The 22,128-nt window shown below is 34.4% G+C and overlaps 5 protein-coding genes across 5 annotated transcripts; 3 read left to right on the forward strand and 2 right to left on the reverse strand.

Moving 5' to 3' along the window:
- Window positions 1-3,733: 3,733 nt before the first annotated feature.
- Window positions 3,734-4,840, reverse strand: LOC145951729 (uncharacterized). Its single transcript, XM_083063634.1, has 3 exons — window positions 4,726-4,840; window positions 4,508-4,626; window positions 3,734-4,417 (listed from the first exon to the last, which is right to left on the reverse strand). The coding sequence occupies exons 1-3, from the start codon at window positions 4,823-4,825 to the stop codon at window positions 3,878-3,880; spliced, it is 759 nt and encodes a 252-aa protein (XP_082919760.1). The 5' UTR covers window positions 4,826-4,840; the 3' UTR covers window positions 3,734-3,877.
- Window positions 4,841-4,883: 43 nt separating this feature from the next.
- LOC145951985 (uncharacterized) lies at window positions 4,884-6,346 on the reverse strand. Its single transcript, XM_083064197.1, has 2 exons — window positions 4,936-6,346; window positions 4,884-4,894 (listed from the first exon to the last, which is right to left on the reverse strand). Exons 1-2 carry the CDS (start codon window positions 6,344-6,346, stop codon window positions 4,884-4,886), a joined length of 1,422 nt encoding a protein of 473 aa, XP_082920323.1.
- A 4,498-nt stretch (window positions 6,347-10,844) lies between these two features.
- LOC109806195 (uncharacterized) lies at window positions 10,845-15,023 on the forward strand. The gene is made up of 2 exons (XM_029272778.2): window positions 10,845-14,766; window positions 14,893-15,023. The coding sequence occupies exon 1, from the start codon at window positions 11,593-11,595 to the stop codon at window positions 14,761-14,763; it is 3,171 nt and encodes a 1,056-aa protein (XP_029128611.2). The 5' UTR covers window positions 10,845-11,592; the 3' UTR covers window positions 14,764-14,766; window positions 14,893-15,023.
- On the forward strand, window positions 14,897-16,498 carry LOC145951986 (uncharacterized). The gene is made up of 4 exons (XM_083064198.1): window positions 14,897-15,154; window positions 15,228-15,431; window positions 15,514-15,750; window positions 15,833-16,498. Exons 1-4 carry the CDS (start codon window positions 14,897-14,899, stop codon window positions 16,496-16,498), a joined length of 1,365 nt encoding a protein of 454 aa, XP_082920324.1.
- Window positions 16,487-18,271, forward strand: LOC145951783 (uncharacterized). The gene is made up of 4 exons (XM_083063812.1): window positions 16,487-17,222; window positions 17,302-17,374; window positions 17,455-17,550; window positions 17,637-18,271. The coding sequence occupies exons 1-4, from the start codon at window positions 17,134-17,136 to the stop codon at window positions 17,724-17,726; spliced, it is 348 nt and encodes a 115-aa protein (XP_082919938.1). The 5' UTR covers window positions 16,487-17,133; the 3' UTR covers window positions 17,727-18,271.
- The last annotated feature ends 3,857 nt before the right edge of the window (window positions 18,272-22,128 follow it).

The following is a 22,128-nucleotide window of genomic DNA, read 5'->3' on the forward strand; positions in this document are numbered from 1 at the left end:
TAAAGATAAAACTTAAGTATAACTTTTTAGATGTAATTGATTGGTATTATTTTTCACTTAAAGTTGAAATTTTATCTGTGACACCCTCTACCCCAACATACATATACAGTAATTATAAAAAAATAGAATTTTTCATCAATAAAAATCAAATTTCCAACCACGTAAGGGTAAAGAGTTCACATTCATAAACTTAATCCAAATAACATGCCACTAAAATTACAAAGAAATAAAACTGAATTTTCCAAAATAATTTAATAAGAACATTTTAAACTAATCCTATCTATGTCCCGATGTCACATGTCCTATCAGAGAAAAATCCAACATAGAAGCCTAAGCTTCATCACCAACATCCTCAGCCTCACGCTGATGATCACTTGTATATCAAACAAGAGAAACAACACAAAAGAAGGGAGTGAGAAACATCTCACTCTGGCTCACGGTGTAGGAACGCACATCGGATAGCCAAACACGAACAATACAGTTACCTCATAAGTCAATCAACAACAATAGTTTATTCAATCATCCAAGTCATACAAATAGTAATTTATCATCATTTAATAATAAGGATGCACATGCATGGACACGGACTTCACATTATCATGCATGTGGCGCCAGTAAAACATCACATGGCATATTGCCGCTAGCAATACACGAAGAGTAGTCTAGGAGTATATGCCGGGTCACACCCTCTGCGCACTCTCACTAGAAGGATATACTACCAGAGTCTCGTCGGGATAGCTAAGCCGCGCAAGATACATCCCATGCACACAATGGGCGAGACTGGGACTTCCAAATCGAGCTATCCCCAAGGACTAATCCCCAAAGCTTTTACACTAGGGGGCCTTCTCTGGCGGTGTATTCCATATCGTACCCTTAAAACACTTATGCAAATGATGCATGTCAATCACGACTCTATGCATTCTCATATCACATTATCATTTCTCATGGTCATTTCACATCATCACATTTCGTCATAACATTTCATTATCACATTTCATATTATCTCATCATATTCACAAAGCCTCCACAGAGCACTTTAATTTATATCAAAACTCGTTTATTTATAAAATTAAATACATATTTACATTATACATCACACAAGGAACGTAACAGAACATTCAAAAAGCAAAACAGAAAATATTTATATTTTGCCTATTTTCTCATAGGGTTTCCCGTAGAAACCCACATAGCACTCTAAATCATATCAAAACTTGTTTATTTAATAAATTAGACACATATTTACGCTCAGCAAATATCAAGAAACACAACAGAAAACTCAAAAAGCAAAACAGAAAACATTTATATTTTGCTTGTTTTCTCATAGGGTTTCCCGTAGAAACCCACAGAGCACTCTAAATCATATCAAAACATATTTATTCTCAAAATTAATCACATACTTACACATTACATTCAACAAGGAATACAATAGAGCAATCAGATAGAAAAACAGAAAATATTCATATTTTGCCTGTTTCTCATAGGGTTTCCCATAAGAACCCATAGAAATCTCAAATCATACAATTAATTGCATATAAGAAAAATAATAAGCAAAACAGATACAATTGGGAGAAATTCCTCATACATGAGCATACAAAAATACAACAAACACAGGATTGGGGGCCAATCCCACTACCCAGCATACAATCCCACACCCAGAGCGAGGTTTCTCACTCCCCCTTACCTGGATAAGCAGAAGACAAAGGTGTGATCTAAGGTCGTTCCTGAGTACTCTTCCTTAGAGCTCTTTGTTTCTCCTTTTTTTTCCTAACCCTTTAGAACGCAAATGAGGTAGATAGGGTTAACGCTACCTGACTCCTTAAAATTAATCCATTGGGCTGGGTCAACCCAACCCATTTTCCTTCTCTTCTAACCCACTTCTCTTTTTCCTCAAAATAATAAAATAAAATAAATACATGTATATTATAAAATATTTTTCCTCTATAATAATAATATATTTCTGACTCAAAATATAATAATATAATTTCAATAACAAAATATCATATAAAATCAACCTTCTCTTAAAACATATAAATATTTATTTAAATATGCTAATAAAAAATACTTATTTAATACGTACAAAATAATTGTCCAAAATAAGAATTATTTAAAACGTACAAAATAATATTCTTCTATAATTATTAAAATAATTATGACCAAATACCATATAATAATAATTATTATTATTATAATAATAATAATAACTTTATTAAAAACTGGGGTGTTACAATTCTCCCCTCCTTTTAAAAATTTCATCCTCGAAATTACCTGAAGTAAATAAAAATGGATATGTCTCCTGCATTAGACTTTCTAATGTTCCACCTTAGGCTTTTGGAATACTACACACGAGTCCACAACTTCCTCTACTCCTCTCTTCACCTTAGACCACCACGCTTCCGCTACGTCACTCTCATACATCCTCCAAAGGTCCTAATCCATCTAATAGCTCCTAAGTGAATACTAAGAGTACTCTTATTGCCTTTTTCTAAGATCATCTTCCTTAATTCGGGATTATTAGACACATAGATTCTATCCTGAAACCACAAAACACCATCAACTTCCACTCGAAAAGGGCTATCTATACCCTTACCATTTCTCTCCACTTGGTTCACTAAGAAAGGATCTAACTCTTAGGCTCCTCTAATCTCATTCATTAATTCACTAGTCACCTTCGACATACTCAATTCAATGCTTTTAAGGTTAAGCTCACAAATCAAGCTTAAATATTTAAACTCTTCAATCAAATTTAACCTTTAAATCATCAAAATGATAGATGAAAGATCATCCTACTCAAGACATCTGTCACCACATTGCCTTTACCTAGATAGCAACTGAGATTAAAATCCTAGTCTTTAAGAAATTCCAACTATCTCTTTTGGTCAAAAGATATTTAAGACTCTAACAATCACTAAATACCTCAAGCTTAGAATCATATAGGTTGTGTCTCCAAATCTTAATGTAATATCATAACCACTAACTCATAGATAAGGTAGTTCCTCTCATGAATTTTCAATTGCCTAGAAACATAAGCTACTACCTTTCCTTCTTGCATCAACAATGCATCCAAATTCATCTTATAAGTACTACTATATACCACAAAAGGCTTACTAAAATCCAATAATATTAACACTAGTCAATCTTGCCTTAAGAGTTGGAACTACTCTCATACTTACTATCCCACATAAAGAGAATACTCCTCCTAGTGAATGTAGTTAAGGGCAATGCTATCTTAGAAATTCCATCAATAAATCTCCAATAATAATAAGCTAACCTCATAAAACTCTTATCTTCACTAACTGGCTTAGATATCTCCCCACTTAAACACAACTTCTACCTGAGACAGATCCATGTTTACCTCAACTGGAATTTACTGGAACTAGAAAACTTATCTCATACAATAAAAAAAAATAATAAAATAAAATAAAATAAGATAAAATAAAATAGTAATACTTAGATAACTTAATATACAACCGTCTTGAATATATCTCCACCCTCAACTACAATATGATCGTATCACACCCAAGGTTATCAATAAGGTTATACGGCGGATGGCGGCAAGGACCTTTAAGTGCCATATTGCCATGGCAGATGCCATGGCGGTCTATGGCGGACAGAATATATATATATATATATATATATATATATATATATATATATATATATATATATATATAATATGATGCAAAAGCAGAAAAATAACAAACACAGTCACATTAAAACCAACAATATAACAATCTAAAATTCATGACATTTACAATCTATTGATAGTCATCATAAAGAAACATAAACATAAACAAAAACAGCCATCAAAACAAAGCAACAATGTTAAAAAATAGCAAAACACAATTGTCATTCCTAAAACTATTTTGTTTAATCCCCTTCACTCTTCATCCTCATCAATGTCTACATAATTAATTTCCACATGATGATTTTTCTCATTCAAAAATCCTTCAGCTTCTTCTCTATCTGAATGTATGAAATTAGCATTTGGTTCCTCCTCCTCACTGCTAGTGCTAGAATCTTCTGATGCCTCAACTTCTTCAACCCTTTTCCCCTTATTCTTTGAAGCTAATCCTTTGGCTCTTTTAGAAGGATTAGTAGATGTTCCTACTTGCTCCTCCCCACTTACTCCTCTCCTTTTGTGACGCCTAGTGTATTGTCTAGGCTCATCAAGTCTCGAAGCTTGATAAACTTGTCTCCAAGTAAGGTCATCATCTCCTTCATGAACCCTCTCATCTTCACCTTCTTCCTCATCCATCTCTCCAATTAGCCACTCATTGCAATCATCAATCCCATTGAGACTAATGGGATCGATTTCATCCTTAAGGTTATACCTTTGATGGAGTGCTTGATTATACTTGACAAATACCAAGTCATGTAGTCTTTTATGCTCGAGTCTATTCCTTCTCTTGGTATGAACCTAAAACAATTAAATAAATACTTATTACTTAAGGAATAATAAGCAAAACATTGATTATTAACTTTAAAGTGGAATTAAGAAATTAATTACTTGCTCAAAGACGCTCCAATTACGTTCACAACCCGAAGCACTACATGTCAAGCTAAGGATCCTTATTGCAAGTTGTTGCAAATATGGAGTATCTGAACCATACATCCGCCACCATTGAGCTACAAATGCAAACAAAATATGTTAACACAAACACTTGAGCAAATGACTTTATGACTTAGAGAATAATAGTTCAAAAGTTGCAATGTTTTGTCTCTTACCCGGTGCAACTTCACCCCTCATTGCTATGGCAATTGTGCACCCAAACATACCACTCGCAGCTTTATAGTGAGCCAACTCCTTATGAACAATCCTTTCCATCTCCAAATCTCCCAGCAATTTATTGATACAATCATACAAACCCCTAATAATCTCACCATTAAACTCCATCTGTGGGTTGGTATAAAAGAACTCTGGGTTCAAAAAGTGACCAACAGCATGTAAAGGGCGATGAAGCTGAATATCCCATCTTTTATCAATGATTTCAAACACATCCTTGTATTTGCTTTCATTTTTAAAAGATTTCATGATGGTTTCCTTTGCCTTGTCCATTGCCTCATATATGTAGCCCATGGCTGGTTTTTTCTCACTATCCACAAGCCTAAGCACTTTCACAAGAGGAGCCATCACTTTCAGAATGAAAACTACATTCTTCCAGAAACTAGGCATCAAAACAGTTTTTGTGGCTTCTTTTCCCTTGGCCTCCTTTGCTAGCTTGTTTTCATTCCACTCTTCTGACACAAACATCTTTCGAAGATTAGTTTTCTCTTGATGAATCCTCTCCAAGGAAAGATAAGATGTGGCAAATCGAGTGATTGCATGCCTGACTAATTCCCTCCCCCCAGTAAAGAACCTCAACATGCTCAAAGTGCTTGAATGGCTATAAATGAAGCCAACAAGAGAGATAGCTCGCTGAATGGTCTTCTTTATATGGGGCAGCTTGCCAATATCCTCTAACATCAAATCTATACAATGTGCAGCACAAGGAGTCCAATAAATTTTTTTTCTTTTCTCCTCTAGCAACCTACCAGCAAGAACATAATTACTTCCATTGTTCGTTATAACTTGGACAACCTTTTCCTCTCCAATCTCCTCCACAATAGAATCCAGCAACTCAAATATCTTTTCACCGGTCTTTACATAATCAGATGCATCAACCGACCTTAAGAACATTGTCCCAGAAGAGGAGTTCACCAAAAAGTTTATTATGCTTCTTTGTTTCCTATCAGTCCAAGCATCTGACATTAAGGAACACCCAAAACTTGCCCATTGATCCTTTAGTGGCTTCATTAATTCATTAGTGAACTCCACTTCTTTTTGAAGGAGTGGTACTCTAATGTCATGATAGGAATGAGCTTTCAAATGCTTCCCAAAATGCCCAATTTCACGAATCATATCTTGAAAACTTTCCAACTTTATCAAGTTGAAAGATATGTCAGCTTGGTACCAAAAGCGTGCTATATATTGGTAAACCCTTTCTACAGCTTTTTTATCACAAAGCTCTCTTATGCCCACTTGCACCACCTTGTCTTTCTTATTTTTTGCAGCTGTAGATTGAGGTTGAGTGTAAAGGTCCATAGGTCCTTTCCTAGTATCCTTCAATCTAAAATCACCAATTGGAGGTAATCGAGAATCAGAACCTCCTAATTCCATAAATCCTTCTTCACATTGTACCTCAATCTCTTGCATTGCCTTCTTGAATGCTTCATTTTGCCTATGCTTCTTACCATCCATAGCTGCCCTTATCTCAACTTTGACAGCTTCAGGAGCCATCAAACAAGCTGTAACATTGCCCGCCTTTCCAACCAAATGTTGTTTCACCCTTGTGATACCTCCTTTCATGACCTTCCGACAATAATTACAAAGAATCTCATTTGTATCATTCTCTCTGACTGGTGTACAATGATTCCAAGCAACGTCACTCCTCTTAGAATTAATGGAACTAGAAGATGACATTGTGGGTGGCCGAGAGTTTGAATCTGCCTCCCCTGACATTGTCGGATTGTCGGATGCGGTGTCAGTTGTGATGGCAAAACTCAAAGGAGGAGGAAGAAAATCTTGTCGGAAGTCACGGTGGTGCTGTCAGAGGTCACGGTGGCGTGCAGAGGTGACGGCGGAGGTGGTGGTGGCTCGCGGGGAGGCTAGGGTGGTGTGCGCGGAGGTAGCTGCGATGGTGGCGGAGGTTATGGTGGCGCGACAAATGCCAGCGGAGGAGAAGAGACTTCTTAGTTCTTACGTGATGGTGGCGGCTGCGTCGGAGGCTGCGACGGTTGGCAGCTGCGTCGGAGGCGACAGCGGCGGTTGAGTCGTCGGTGTTAGTGGCGGTTGCGTCGTCGGCGACGATGGCAGATGCGGCGTGGGAGTCGGAGCAGTTGCGGGGGGGAGGTTTGCACGAAAGGGACCGTAAGTGATTTAGGGTTTCTAATGCCCTAAATCATCTGTTGGGTGCAAACAAACCCAGGTCCAAAACGAATAAAAAAAAAGAAGGGCCAAAACGAAAAACAAAAAAAAATGGCCCAATAACGGCGCCATGTCCGCCATGTCCGCAACGGACCGCCACGCCAGACCCGCCGTAAAGGCTGCCATCTCCAAAATGGCGGAACCCCGCCATTTTCACCCTAAACCGCCATAAAGGATTGCGGCCGCCGCCGCCACGCCGTTATGGCCCCGTTATGGCGCCGCCATAACCGTTATTTGATAACACTGATCACACCCTAAGATCAATCTCACTAACCACACGACATTCACCAATTGATCCCTAAGATCATCTATCCACATATCAACATACATGCATATTAAATCATATTAGAATACCTACTTTAAACCTTCAAATATACCACCCATAAGCATGTACATGAACAACCCTTACCACATAGCATCATACAATCTTAAACAACCTCTCAATCCACATGAAAACACCTCAAAACATCTTAACAAAATCAATTCTTATCCTTGCATTGCCTACTAACCCAAAAACATTATTGCAGCCTACTTCTCCTTTCAACAACTATCAAAGAAAATAACACACAGAGATTTATACTCATCCAAATGATCTCAAACCTATCTCAAACGAAAGCTAAGAGAATAAGCTACAACTCCTATGAAGACATAAGATTCTAAAAAGATCATCTTCTTAGCTAAAAATCTCAAAAACCGCAGCAGATATACTCAACGCTTACAGCTAGACCTTTGATCACCAAAGTAGCTATAACTAGAGTTCTAGACCTCCGTTTTACATGATTCCAGTTCCATTGGAAAGATAACGTCCAAGGCTACAACTTTTGTGAAGACCATAAAATCTAAATCTGTCAATATGGTACTCATACTGGAACAACAAGACTGCAGCGAAAATATCCTCTACACCAAACAGCAATAGTATATCAATATATCTAAGCCCACAAAAATACCTCAACCCTTCCAAACTCAAACCTCAACTTCATATTCAAGCTTTCCACTACAATCATAAACCAAAACAACTCACATATTCAGTATAAAAGGCTTAGAAAATAAAATTCACATGCTACCTAAATCATAAAAGGTCAACATGCAACCATCACACTCTAGAAATCATCAACACTTCAATCACTCCTTAAGAATATCAAAACTTCAATTCTCAACATACATCATCCTTAGATTCAATCGCTACAACTATAGCTTTAAAAAATTCCACCAATCGTAAACTCTTAATACACTAAAAACAATCAATGTCTTACCCAAGTCTAAGGCCTCAATAGTTCCTATAATATTAGCACAATATCTCGTCTACCACTACTCGCACATATGCTTGCAACACAAGCGATATCACTCAACCACTACTTCTTCCATAAGCAAGAAGTATCAAACAAATAAGCAATCATAAGAATGAAGAAGAGCGGTCATAATGGTATTAGCTAACACTATCATGACTATCATTCCTCTAATTACAAAATAACTTAACAAGAAGAACATCATCATCATCAAAGCAAAACATCATCAAAGTACACAACAAATAAGACACAATCAGAGTACACAGCAGAATCACGATAAGTACATAACTCACGGCCGATTGGATCAACCAGGCTCTGATACCACTTAATGTGACACCCTCTACCCCAACATACATATACAGTAATTATAAAAAAATAGAATTTTTCATCAATAAAATCAAATTTCCAACCACGTAAGGGTAAAGAGTTCACATTCATAAACTTAATCCAAATAACATGCCAGTAAAATTACAAAGAAATAAAACTGAATTTTCCAAAATAATTTAATAAGAACATTTTAAACTAATCATATCTATGTCTCGATGTCACGTGTCCTATCAGAGAAAAATCCAACATAGAAGCCTAAGCTTCATCACCAACATCCTCAGCCTCACGCTGATGATCACTTGTATATCAAACAAGAGAAACAACACAAAAGAAGGGAGTGAGAAACATCTCACTCTGGCTCACGGTGTAGGAACGCACACCGGATAGCCAAACACGAACAATACAGTTACCTCATAGATCAATCAACAACAATAGTTTATTCAATCATCCAAGTCATACAAATAGTAATTTATCATCATTTAATAATAAGGATGCACATGCATGGACACGAACTTCACATTATCATGCATGTGGCGCCAGTAAAACATCACATGGCATATTGCCAATAGCAATACACGAAGAGTAGTCTAGGAGTATATGCCGGGTCACACCCTCTGCGCACTCTCACTAGAAGGATATACTACCAGAGTCTCGTCGGGATAGCTAAGCCGCGCAAGATACATCCCATGCACACAATGGGCGAGACTGGGACTTCCAAACCGAGCTATCCCCAAGGACTAATCCCCAAAGCTTTTACACTAGGGGGCCTTCTCTGGCGGTGTATTCCATATCGTACCCTTAAAACACTTATGCAAATGATGCATGTCAATCACGACTCTATGCATTCTCATATCACATTATCATTTCTCATGGTCATTTCACATCATCACATTTTGTCATAACATTTCATTATCACATTTCATATTATCTCATCATATTCAGAAAGCCTCCACAGAGCACTTTAATTTATATCAAAACTCGTTTATTTATAAAATTAAATACATATTTACATTATACATCACACAAGGAACGTAATAGAACATTTAAAAAGCAAAACAGAAAATATTTATATTTTGCCTATTTTCTCATAGGGTTTCCCGTAGAAACCCACATAGCACTCTAAATCATATCAAAACTTGTTTATTTAATAAATTAGACACATATTTATGCTTAGCAAATATCAAGAAACACAACAGAAAACTCAAAAAGCAAAACAGAAAACATTTATATTTTGCCTGTTTTCTCATAGGATTTCCCGTAGAAACCCACAGAGCACTCTAAATCATATCAAAACATATTTATTCTCAAAATTAATCACATACTTACACATTACATTCAACAAGGAATACAATAGAGCAATCAGATAGCAAAACAGAAAATATTCATATTTTGCCTGTTTCTCATAGGGTTTCCCATAAGAACCCATAGAAATCTTAAATCATACAATTAATTGCATATAAGAAAAATAATAAGCAAAACAGATACAATTGGAAGAAATCCCTCATACATGAGCATACAAAAATACAACACAGGATTGGGGGCCAATCCCACTACCCAGCATACAATCCCACACCCAGAGCGAGGTTTCTCACTCCTCCCTTACCTGGATAAGCAGAAGACAAAGGTGTGATCTAAGGTCATTCCTGAGTACTCTTCCTTAGAGCTCTTTGTTTCTCCTTTTTTTTCCTAACCCTTTAGAATGCAAATGAGGTAGATAGGGTTAACGCTACCTGACTCCTTAAAATTAATTCATTGGGCTGGGTCAACCCAACCCATTTTCCTTCTCTTCTAACTCACTTCTCTTTTTCCTCAAAATAATTAAATAAAATAAATACATGTATATTATAAAATATTTTTCCTCTATAATAATAATATATTTCTGACTCAAAATATAATAATATAATTTCAATAACAAAATATCATATAAAATCAACCTTCTCTTAAAAAATATAAATATTTATTTAAATATGCTAATAAAAAATACTTATTTAATACGTACAAAATAATTGTCCAAAACAATAATTATTTAAAACGTACAAAATAATATTCTTCTATAATTATTAAAATAATTATGACCAAATACCATATAATAATAATAATAATTATTAGAATAATAATAATAACTTTATTGAAAACTGGGGTGTTACATTATCCCAATATTATATACTTGTATTTAATATAAGACTCATTAATGTACATTTACATATATTATAAAGATAAAACTCTAACTCACTAGTGCAAAAAAGGGTATTTACGTCACCCAATTTACGTCGCAAACCACAAACACCGACGTTGTAAAAACGCGGTGGCAGTTTCGTAAATAAGTGGAGACTAATTTACGTCGGACCTCTCTTAGACCGACGTAAATTTACGTCGGTTCCCTGTAGTCCGACGTAAATTTACGTCGGTCCCACCCAAATCCGACGTAAATTTACGTCGGAGTTCAACAAGGGCGACGTAAATTTACGTCGGCGACGCCTTATCCGACGTAATAGTTCTCCTATATTGCCCCCAAAGTCCCATTTTCATTCCCGCGCTCACAGTTTATACGAAATCCTCTGAATTACTTGAGTCTCCCTCTGCGTTTACGGCTACATTCAACGTATCCAAGTTTGTAAGTGTCAGCACGTTGGTCGTTTGAGGTTAGTTTGTTGTCCCCGTAATTTATTTGTTTTTTTTTTTGCTATTTGTTCCTCTGGAACGGGCCGTTCTCCTTGCAGAACGGGCCGTTCTCCTTGCAGAACGGGCCGTTCTCCTTGCAGAACGGGCCGTTCTGCAAGCAGTACGGGTCGTACCGCATGGAGAACGGCCCGTTCTGCTGGAATTTTTTTTGTTGTAATTTGATGATCTGGAACGTCCCGTTCTAGTTTCAGTACGGCCGTTCCAGATGCATTAAAGAAGAGACTTTTTTAGGCATTGACCTTTAGTTTACCATCGATTTTTTAGGGTTGTAGTTTAGGTTAAAAAAATTATGAATAACTGAGTCAATAGTTAATTTGTGTTAATATATAGATAATGAATCGAAGTTGGATGAATGCAAGTCGCATTAGTCAAGAGTACAGAAATGGAGTTGAAGAGTTCTTACAATTTGCAAGAGAAAATGGGAAACCCATCAAAGGGGCATATTATTGTCCATGTGTTCGATGTTTGAATCAGATACGTCAAGAAGTTGGAGAAATACGTGATCACCTGTTTATATATGGTATTGTGAAGAGTTATACAGTATGGACATGGCACGGAGAAATATTAGACATTCCAACAATGTCAACAACTGAAAATTTTGAAGGGATGAACGATAACTTAGAAGAGATGATACGTGATGTTGGTGAAGAAAATTTTGAAAGAGCACATGTGTATGATACCTTAAAGTCTGATTTTGAGCAACCATTATACCCAGGATGCAGTATGTTTACAAGATTATCAGCAACTTTAAAATTGTTTAGTTTAAAAGCAAGAAATGGTTGGACTGATAAAAGTTTCACAGAATTGTTGGAGTTATTGAAGGAGATGCTTCCAGAAGATAACACGTTACCTAATCGCAACTATGAGGCAAAAAAGATACTATGTCCAATGGGTTTGGAGTATAAGAAGATACACGCGTGCCCTAATGATTGCATATTATATACAAATGATTTTGCTACACTGAAAGTGTGTCCCACATGTGGATTGTCGCGGTTCAAAAAGAAAACTGATGGAAGTAATGGTGAGGAAGAAATAGAGGGTCCCCCTGCTAAGGTCTTATGGTATTTGCCAATAATACCTAGGTTTAAAAGATTGTTTGCCATTAAAGAAGATGCAAAAAACCTCACATGGCATGAAAATGGTAGAAAATGTGACAACTTTCTTCGACATCCAGCTGATTCTCCGCAATGGAAGAGGATTGATGAAACATTTCCAGAATTTGGTGCAGAGTCAAGAAACTTGAGAATTGGTTTAGCTACAGATGGCATGAATCCTTATGGGAACTTAAGTAGTAAACACAGTTCATGGCCAGTTTTGTTGGTCATTTATAATTTGCCTCCTTGGCTATGCATGAAGAGAAAATATATTATGTTGTCTATGATGATATCAGGTCCCCGACAACCAGGAAATGACATAGATGTGTATCTTAGTCCATTGATTGATGACTTGAAAATGTTATGGGACACAGGAGTGGAGGTGTTTGATGCATATCGTGAAGAAAAATTTACCATGCGTGCAATGTTATTTTGCACAATAAATGATTTTCCAGCATATGGTAACCTGAGTGGGTATAGTGTGAAGGGTCATTATGCATGTCCTATATGTGAAGAAAACACAAGTTATACCCAATTGAAACATGGGCAAAAGACTGCGTACACTAGGCATCGTAAGTTTCTTGTTCGTAGTCATCCATACCGTAGATTGAAGAAAGCATTCAATGGAAGTCAAGAGGATGAAATTGCCTCGACACCGCGCAATGGTGAAGAAGTATATCAACGGGTGAAGAACATTAACATTGTGTTCGGAAAGACGCAAAAGAAGTCAACTGAGAGAAATATCTGGAAGAAACGATCAATATTCTTTAATCTTCCTTACTGGTGCAAGTTAGATGTTAGACACTGCATAGATGTGATGCATGTGGAGAAAAATGTTTGTGATAGTGTAATTGGGACATTGCTAAACATCAAAGGAAAGACTAAAGATGGAGTGAAAGCACGACAAGATTTGGTGGACATGGGTATACGTTATGAGTTGCATCCTCAGTCTATTGGAAGACGCACTTACTTGCCTCCAGCTTGTCATACTCTATCAAAGAAAGAAAAAAAAAGCTTTTGTGAGTGCTTAAGCAGTGTGAAAGTTCCACAAGGGTACTCCTCAAATGTTAAGAGTCTGGTGTCTATGCAAGATTTGAAGTTAATTGGTTTAAAGTCTCACGATTGTCATGTGTTAATGCAACAACTTTTGCCTGTGGCTATTCGTAACATTTTACCATCTTCTGTTAGAGTTGCTATTACTCGATTGTGTTTATTCTTCAATGCCATTTGCAACAAAGTAATTGACCCTATAAAGTTAGATGAGTTAGAAAATGAAGCAATCACAATCTTGTGTCAATTGGAAATGTATTTTCCACCTTCATTTTTTGATATCATGGTGCATTTGATAGTTCATTTGGTTAGGGAGATTCGATTGTGTGGCCCGGTTTATCTTAGATGGATGTACCCTGTTGAGAGATATATGAAGATCTTAAAAGGATATGTCAAGAATCAATACCGCCCAGAAGCCTCTATTGTGGAGAGGTACATTGCAGAAGAAGCCATTGAGTTTTGTTCTGGGTACATGTCGAAATCAGAACCAATAGGAATTCCCAAGACTCGACATGATGGGAAACAATTTGGTAAGGGTAGTCGAAGTTTAAAGATTAGAACTGTGAGTCGAACAGAAGTTGACCAAGCACATTTGTACATATTGAACAACACTGATGAAGTAATTCCTTACATATCAGAACACATAGATGAAATCAAGATAGCACACCCTCGGATGACTGAGAAATGGGTATTGAATGAACATAACAAGAGTTTTTTAGCTTGGTTTAAGAAAAAGGTTTATGGTGAGGTTAATGCTTCTGATACACTTTTGAGACTCGCGCGTGGGCCTAACAATGATGTCATTACATTTGGTGGGTATGACATTAACAAATATTGTTTCTATACAAAAACAGAAGATGACAAAAGTAGAGTACAAAATAGTGGGGTTACAATTCAGGCTGAGGCTGTGCACTTTGCTAGTTCAAAAGATAAAAATCCCATTACAGCATCCATGAGTTATTTCGGAGTCATAGAAGACATATGGGAAATTGATTATGTTACGTTTAGAGTGCCTGTGTTCAAGTGTAAATGGGTTGATGGCAATACAGGTGTGCGGACAGATGATTTAGGGTTTACTTTGGTTGATTTGAATAAGGTCGGCTATAAGGATGAACCTTTTATTATGGCATATCAAGCAAGACAAATTTTTTATGTAAATGATCCATGTAATGAGAAATGGTCAGTGGTCCTCGAAGGAAGAACCATGCATGGAACTCACGAAGATGAGTCTCTAGATATGCATGAGACACCGTCTTTTTCAAGCAGATCATTTGGTCCTATTGCGGACAATGAAGTGGACGAAATACATGCTATTCGAAGTGATCATGCTGAAGGAATATGGGAAAACATTCCAACCTAATAGGTTTCTGTTTATGTATTATTTGTTTTTTTATTAGTTATTTTGTTGCTATATTGTTATTATCTTTTTTACTTTATTTGTCTATTCAATTAATTCATTGTTTTAATAATGACAGTTTAATTTTTTCAGGATTATGGAGGATTCTGGGTCTGGCAGTGGAAGGAGGGAAGGTAGATCTGTCACTCGATTGTCTGGGTTGACAGCTGGGCGCATTGCCAAGGAGAGGACATCGGTTGAGGTGGATCCTCGTTCTGGCAAGGCATCAGGCCCAAATGCTGCCAAGTTTAAGAGCTATTTGGGAGTCCTAGCTCGACGACATGTTTCTATTATCATTCCATCATGGGATGACGTTCAGGAGGTTGACAAGAACCTCATGTGGCAGGATATTCAGGTATATACTTTCACATCCTTTCAATATTATATAACTTAAATACATTATTTATTATTTGTTGTTATTTTCATAGCAAAATTTTGACATTCCCAACACTGAGGGCATGAGGAGGAAGATGTTATCTGCCCTTGCCAGCAGGTGGAGAGACTTCAAGACTTTCTTGACACGGGAGTATGTATTTGGAGAGCGCCAAAATGAGACTCCCTGTCTAAAGTACCAGATCACTGATGAGGAGTGGATGCAATTTTGTGCCACTCGATTGGACCCTTCGTGGCAGGTTAGTTATCGATAACTTTTACATTGACACAAATACTTAAGGTATATTTTAATTTATCTCATTTTTTTTTGTATTATTGCAGGCTAAAAGAATAGCTGCCCAAGAACGACAAGCCAAGAATGATGCACCCCATCTATTGTCAAGAGGGGGATATGAAAGAAAAAAAAAGCAAATGAAGAAGGCTAGGGCACAGGCAGCAAGGGTTGAGGATGCTGACCGTGTGGAGTCACCTCCCCGCCATGAGATGTGGATAGCAGCCCGGACAAAACCAGATGGGCAAATGACTTCTGAGTCTGCAAGGGTCGTTGCTAATAAAATAGTAAGTAAAAATATACAAATTAAGACTCTTCATTTCAACTCATTTAATTCATAAGATTTTTTAATCTTCCTTATTGTTGCAGGAGGATTTAGTTGAGCAGAGCACCCAAGGCTCATTTGTTTCCGATGGTCGGAATGATATCCTCACAACGGCCATAGGAAAGCCAGAGCACGGAGGTCGTGTGCGTGGTGTTGGTGGTTCTTGGAGCCACCGAGATTTCTTTGGTGGCCGATCATCGAGGAGCACTGTCGACTCTTGCAGTCAAGAGGTTATACAGAAATTGGAGCAGAGATTGGAGATGCAGTTTGAAGAGAAACTGAAGAATATTGAAAAACAGTTTGAAGAGAAGTTTGAACTTTTGGCTCGTTCTCAGCAACAGACTGCAGTTGCTCATGATGGTGTTCGAGTCAGCACTAAAGGGAGTTGTGCTGCTCCAAATTTCTCAGGGGAACATGCTCACACTGATGTACCAAACCAGTGCGAGTTATATGTTGAGGATGACCCCCCACGGTTAGTGGCTATTGGCCGAGTATTTGAGGGTGGCTCAACCATCCATGGTGTCCCTCTACAGCCAGACTGGACACGGGTTGTGGTTGACCAAGTTCAAGATGCTGCTGCTCCAGTGCCTTTGCCCAATACAGAGGTTCAACTAGTGGGGCAGGCAACCGGCACATTCTTAGCTTGGCCAAAATGTTTGGTCATGCCGCTTTCAGCACGGGAAAAGGTAATTATATTATTGCTCCTTTAGATTCTTATAATTCTATTATTGTTTAACTAATTTTCATTATTTCTTTAGGATTTTATCGATCGTGGTAAGGAGGTCATGAGAGAACCTCATGTTCATGATGCTAATATCGCAGAAGCTGAGGATGATCCCATATCTAAGCTTCTAATCAAATTACCACGATTAAAGAAGCAACCAATTCAATTGCAGTGGGACATTAGAGTTTTTGGAGTTGATAGCTCTGATGTTCCACTATACATATCTCTGCCTGATGCATTAGAGATTGTTGGGGGAACCTCCATGTTAAATATATCTATCATACAGTTGTGGGCCATGTAAGTCATATTTTCTTTTATGAGTCTAAATTTACAATAATTACATTTAACTTATAATAATTATTTGTGTTAGGTACATGGACAAATTGAGTGTGGAGCAAGCACAAGCAGAAGTATATGGATTTATTGAGCCTCAATCCATCCAAAAATCAGGAAACACTCAGGTCCAGATCCAACAATATATGCAAACATGGATGAGTGACTCAAGAAGACATATATACATGGCTCCATACATTGACGGGTTAGTTTTTTAATTGATTTTTTAATCATGGTAATTTTTTAACTGATTTGTTTGTCATACAATGTAGGTCTCATTGGCAGTTAATGGTAATCATTCCTAAGGAATATACCGTGGTGTGGTTTTGTTCACTTCATCGAAAACCAAGCCAGGAAATTAAAAGCCAATTACATGGGTAACTAAATTTTTTCATTATGTTTTAACACTGTAATTATATATATTGGCTAACATTTATTTTTATTTCAATTAATTAGAATCGTGTCTGGAGCTAATATATTAAGTGGAAGAGCCAGATCATCAAAGTCATTGCATTTCATATACCCTAAGGTTAGCAAATTAATTCATACAGTCAATAATATTTAAATTTATTGACTTTGGAATTAATAGTTATTTGTTTCTCATTTTAGTGTAATAAGCAACAAGACTCGTTTGAATGTGGCTATTACATCATGTATTGGATGAAAGCCATAGTTTCTGCGGGTATTATTGATTCTTGGGCGCAGGTAATTCATATCAAAATTTATTTAACTATATTTACCTTTAGAATAATTAACATTGCATATTAATGACACTTAAATTACCCTTTCAGGTCTTTCAAGATCCATCTCCATTGCCCGAAGATGAGATGCTCAAGATAAGAGAACAATGGGCAACTTTTTTTCTAAGTTTAGTTAGTTAGATATTATGTTTATAGTTTGATAGTTAGTTATTTAGATAGCATTGACAAACATGTTTTATAGCTTTTTTAGGATAATAGGATTTACATTGTCATAATTTATGTTTTTTAAGATTTATATATTATTTTCTTTTTGTCATTCAATTTTGAAATACAATTTGAATTTCTATTCTGGACTGCTTGGTTTAGATTTGGTATTCTGGATTATATTTATATGCAGGTGTTGGGTATATCAATTTACAAACGTTTTTAAAAAAAAAACTGCCACAATTTACGTCGGACATGGCGTTGTCCGACGTAAATTTACGTCGGGCCTGGCAAAGACCGACGTAAATTTACGTCGGACAAGGCCACGTCCGACGTAAATTTGTGGCACGATTTTGACCCTTTTTACGTCGGTCTGAAAAGTTGCCCGACGTAAATTTACGTCGTCTTCCAGTGGCGACGTAAATTTACGACTCCCGTCTTAACGTCGGACCCTTTTCCGACGTAAAATGGTCAAAATACACGACGTAAAACACCCTTTGTGTACTAGTGACTCTAATTAAAAAATAACACCAATTACATATAAGAAATTATACCTAAATTTTATCTTTATAATAATCAATAATAAATAATCATTTTGTGGTATAGAAACACAATCTGACTTAAATAAATAGAGCATATGCGTTTATTGATTAGAAGTAGGTCTCTCTTAAACTTAGAGTTATTTATAAGCTAGATCGTAAAGGATTATTTATAGATAAATGATGAAATAATCAATGAGCTACGTACTTTTGGTTATCAAGAAAATAAAGATAGATTTATAATTAGAATTTATCTTTAACTATGAGGATGTTTCGATAAATTTTTCTAGAAACATGTTGGGAACAATGAGGAAGAAATGGGCCACCTGGTTACAAATAGTGAGAACAAGTTCAAATTTTAGAATGTTTATTATAGAAAACGTTTCAAAGGGAATAAGGGTGTTGAGTTGGCAAAGGAAAGAGTGAAGTGATATTGACATGAGTTAGTAATATATGTACCTATATATAAAAGTAATTTCTTATTTTTGACAATATAATTTTTTAGATCATTTTATCTTTAAATTTTTAAATAAAAATAATATTAGAGACTAATTATTTTTACAAATCCAAGACTTAAATCCAAAATCTTAAAATTTAAGGACTAAGTACAATACTAGTTAATTTAATAAATATTATTAATTTTTAAACACCTTTAAATAAATATAGAAGCACTAAATGTTTCAACCTCACTAGTAAGAAATAAGGAGACAAGTGAGGAGGAGGAAGAATTTTGTTGAAGGAGATAGAAGGATCACACAGAATGAATCTCTAGTAAGGGGAACTGTTTGACTCAAGTCGATAGTCATTCAATCATAATATTTACTCATTTTCCTTATAATTAAATCAGAGTAACCTTTGATATCAATACAAATAACTATTATTCATCTTTTTATTGTTTAAACCCAACAAAACACTTTTAAGAAAAAAAAATAGAAAGAAAAGCTAAAACAATTTTTTTTAAAATTAGAATTAATTTATGTATAAGTTAAAAATAATATTTTAAAAAAGGTAATAGAGAAAAACTTCTATAAATTAATTTGTTTATAAACTAATTTTAATTTATAAGAAAACTTATTTCACTTGTCCCTCTTAAAAGTTTTTTTTTTTTTATAGAGAAACTTATCAAACAAACTCAAATTATAATTTATTTAAAGAGGAAAAGCGCATCCTTGAATCGATTATCACTTTATTGTAAAAGTAAAACGAAGATTATGCTTTGGGTTGGAGTTTTAATCATTGAAATTTTCTTTTAGTTAAATTGCCTCTAGCCCCTCTTTTTATTTTATTGTTTTTTCCAACTTCATAAAAGAAGTAAATTTTTACTAGTCTTGCGGATTTCACTCTACTCATTGCCCTCTTAACTATGTATAGAGTATAAAGACATGGAGAGAGATCGAAAACTAAAATCTAAATTGATTCTCTTGTACCGTCCAAATTCCACACGCTAGGTTTTAAAATCTTTATTAAAGATTAATATGAAATGTCAAACATTTTTTTTATTTAGTAGATTTAATAAATTAATATACACTGTATTTCATAAATATAATATTTACTAATATAATTTAACATTAATTTTATATCATATATGACAAATACAAGTTTTACATACGTCATTCATTACTCAAAAGAAAATACTCTCTTCATTCCAAAATAATTGTAGTTTTTACATACATTTGAAAGAAAAAAAATCAAAATGACTGATTTTTTTTTCTTAATTTGTTTAATCATAAATTCTTGGATCATTAAAATCAAATGTTATGTATTTATTAAGTGAGTAAGACTATTTTAATAAAATTATACTTTGTTTGACATTTAAAATTTTAGTATGAGACTTAAGAAATGTAATTAATATGTGTGATTTCATAAAATAAACCATGTAACTTCTCAATATACTCTTAAATCTTTTGAAATCCCATCAATAATTAATTAATGCATTAATATTAATTAAGGGTATAATAGAAAAAAATTACTACCTCCAATCCTATTTGTAAGACTCAATTTAAAGTAATTGTTAATTCATATTATCTTATATATTAATTATTTTTAGATTAAAATAGTCTTAATTAAAGTGTATTATCTCTTAACTTGATAAAATGTGTTAATTATAAATTATTTAAAGAGCATGCACTTCAATTAATTAAGAAAAAGATGAATTTAATTTATGAAAGACAAATAGTATAGGACAATGGCATGCGGTCTCATTAGTTAGAAGATATAAGTGTTAATTGGAAAAGAAAAATAGTATAAGGATAATTTTAGAAAAAAAATATAAATAGGACAAATTTATTGTTATTAACTAAAGTAACTATTTTACTTGTTAGTAAATTAGGTAATTGAAGCTTATATATAGGAATCAAAGTAGTATTTAATGTTGTATTGGTATTGTAAAATTACAATCAATTTGAAACACACAAAATTTGCTAAAACTTCAAATAAAATGAAATAGAGAAAGTATCTAAAAGTGATAAATTTATTGTTATTCTTAATTTGCGTATAAAAACCTTAAATTCTTATTTTGAGACAAAGAAAGTATTTATTTATATATTTATATAAAACAACATTAATAACATTAAATATTACGGGATGTCAATAAAAAAATTTAAATATTTCATTTATATTTGTCTTCAAGTCTACATTAATATTTGTAATTATATTAAATTTTGTAACAATTAATTTTTGTTCAATAATATTATTTTAATTTATATATAGATATATCTGTGTGTGTGACATGAGTTATTGAGTGAAATACCAAGACTTACTCTTAAAGTAAGTGATTCCCTCCCGATATATATATAATTTTAATGCATAGATTAAAATTTTAAAAAATAAACAAATTTTAAATAAACAATCCATTAAATAAACAAATTTTAATGCATAGATTAAGTATTCAAATTTTTTAAAATTTTAAAAACTATTAATAATTTATTTCATTAATTTAAATTGATAGATAATCATGAAAATATTTTATACATTGATTTGAATCTATATTACAAAGGATCGTAGAATTTTCAAATTTTTTAAAATTTGTAAATTGAATCTATACATTAATAACTTTTAATTTAATGGTTGAATCGTTAAAAATGTAATGTAGAACATGAGTTATTAAGTGAAATAAATCTACCAAGACTTACTCTTAGAGTAAGTGGATCTCCTCATATATTTGTGTGTTGTGTGTGTGTATGTATGTATGTATGTATGTATGTATGAGGAGAGATTCACTTACTTCAAGAGTAAATCTTGGTTACTCTACCCAATAACTAATGCTTTTCATCAGATTTTTAAAATCATATGATACTTCATTATATATTAGTGGAATATCTCGGTAATTAATGGAATATATCTTTGTAATTACTTTGTGAATATTTTCTAGGCTATAATATATCAAGATGAGATATCTCCTTGATATGCTTTCATAAATTAGTTTTATTTCTTTCCTAGATTAGCTATGCTATTTATGAAAATGCTAGAAAAGCTCTGTATATATTCATGATAATGGTCAAAGAATTATTGAGGGATTAAAAATAAAATTTGTGAAAAGATATGAGGGATTTTTACCAATGGAAAAATTATTGAGGGATTAAAAGTAAATTTCGTAAAATGATGAGGGACTAAAAACATAATTTGCAAAAAAAAAAAATTGACTGTCATGTTTTCAAAAGTTAATGATGTGGTAGGTGACATGATTTCAATGTAATTACCACATACATCATTACATAACAATGATACTTGATGCCAAGGGCAAAACATGTTAATGAAGAGTAAGTTTAGAGATTATAATTGGTAAAAATTTTATTTAGGAACTAAAAGTAAAATTAAAAAAAAGTCTAAAGATTAAAAAT

The sequence above is a fragment of the Cajanus cajan genome, chromosome 9, assembly GCF_000230855.2.
Source record: "Cajanus cajan strain Asha chromosome 9, NIPB_CcT2T_4, whole genome shotgun sequence".
NCBI lineage: Eukaryota > Viridiplantae > Streptophyta > Magnoliopsida > Fabales > Fabaceae > Cajanus > Cajanus cajan.

What these genes read in the sequence shown, in the direction of transcription:
- LOC145951729 (XM_083063634.1), bottom strand. Translation starts at nt 4,825, where the DNA reads ATGGAAAGGATTGTTCATAAGGAGTTGGCTCACTATAAAGCTGCGAGT. An exon ending in GAGGGGTGAAGTTGCACCGG is followed by an intron (nt 4,627 to 4,725) that starts GTAAGAGACAAA and finishes TTGCATTTGTAG; the next exon opens with CTCAATGGTGGCGGATGTAT. An exon ending in ATTGGAGCGTCTTTGAGCAA is followed by an intron (nt 4,418 to 4,507) that starts GTAATTAATTTC and finishes TAATTGTTTTAG; the next exon opens with GTTCATACCAAGAGAAGGAA.
- LOC145951986 (XM_083064198.1), top strand. Translation starts at nt 14,897, where the DNA reads ATGGAGGATTCTGGGTCTGGCAGTGGAAGGAGGGAAGGTAGATCTGTC. An exon ending in TCATGTGGCAGGATATTCAG is followed by an intron (nt 15,155 to 15,227) that starts GTATATACTTTC and finishes TTATTTTCATAG; the next exon opens with CAAAATTTTGACATTCCCAA. An exon ending in GATTGGACCCTTCGTGGCAG is followed by an intron (nt 15,432 to 15,513) that starts GTTAGTTATCGA and finishes GTATTATTGCAG; the next exon opens with GCTAAAAGAATAGCTGCCCA.
- LOC145951783 (XM_083063812.1), top strand. Translation starts at nt 17,134, where the DNA reads ATGGTAATCATTCCTAAGGAATATACCGTGGTGTGGTTTTGTTCACTT. An exon ending in TGCATTTCATATACCCTAAG is followed by an intron (nt 17,375 to 17,454) that starts GTTAGCAAATTA and finishes TTCTCATTTTAG; the next exon opens with TGTAATAAGCAACAAGACTC. An exon ending in TTATTGATTCTTGGGCGCAG is followed by an intron (nt 17,551 to 17,636) that starts GTAATTCATATC and finishes TTACCCTTTCAG; the next exon opens with GTCTTTCAAGATCCATCTCC.
- LOC145951985 (XM_083064197.1), bottom strand. Translation starts at nt 6,346, where the DNA reads ATGAAAGGAGGTATCACAAGGGTGAAACAACATTTGGTTGGAAAGGCG.
- LOC109806195 (XM_029272778.2), top strand. Translation starts at nt 11,593, where the DNA reads ATGAATCGAAGTTGGATGAATGCAAGTCGCATTAGTCAAGAGTACAGA.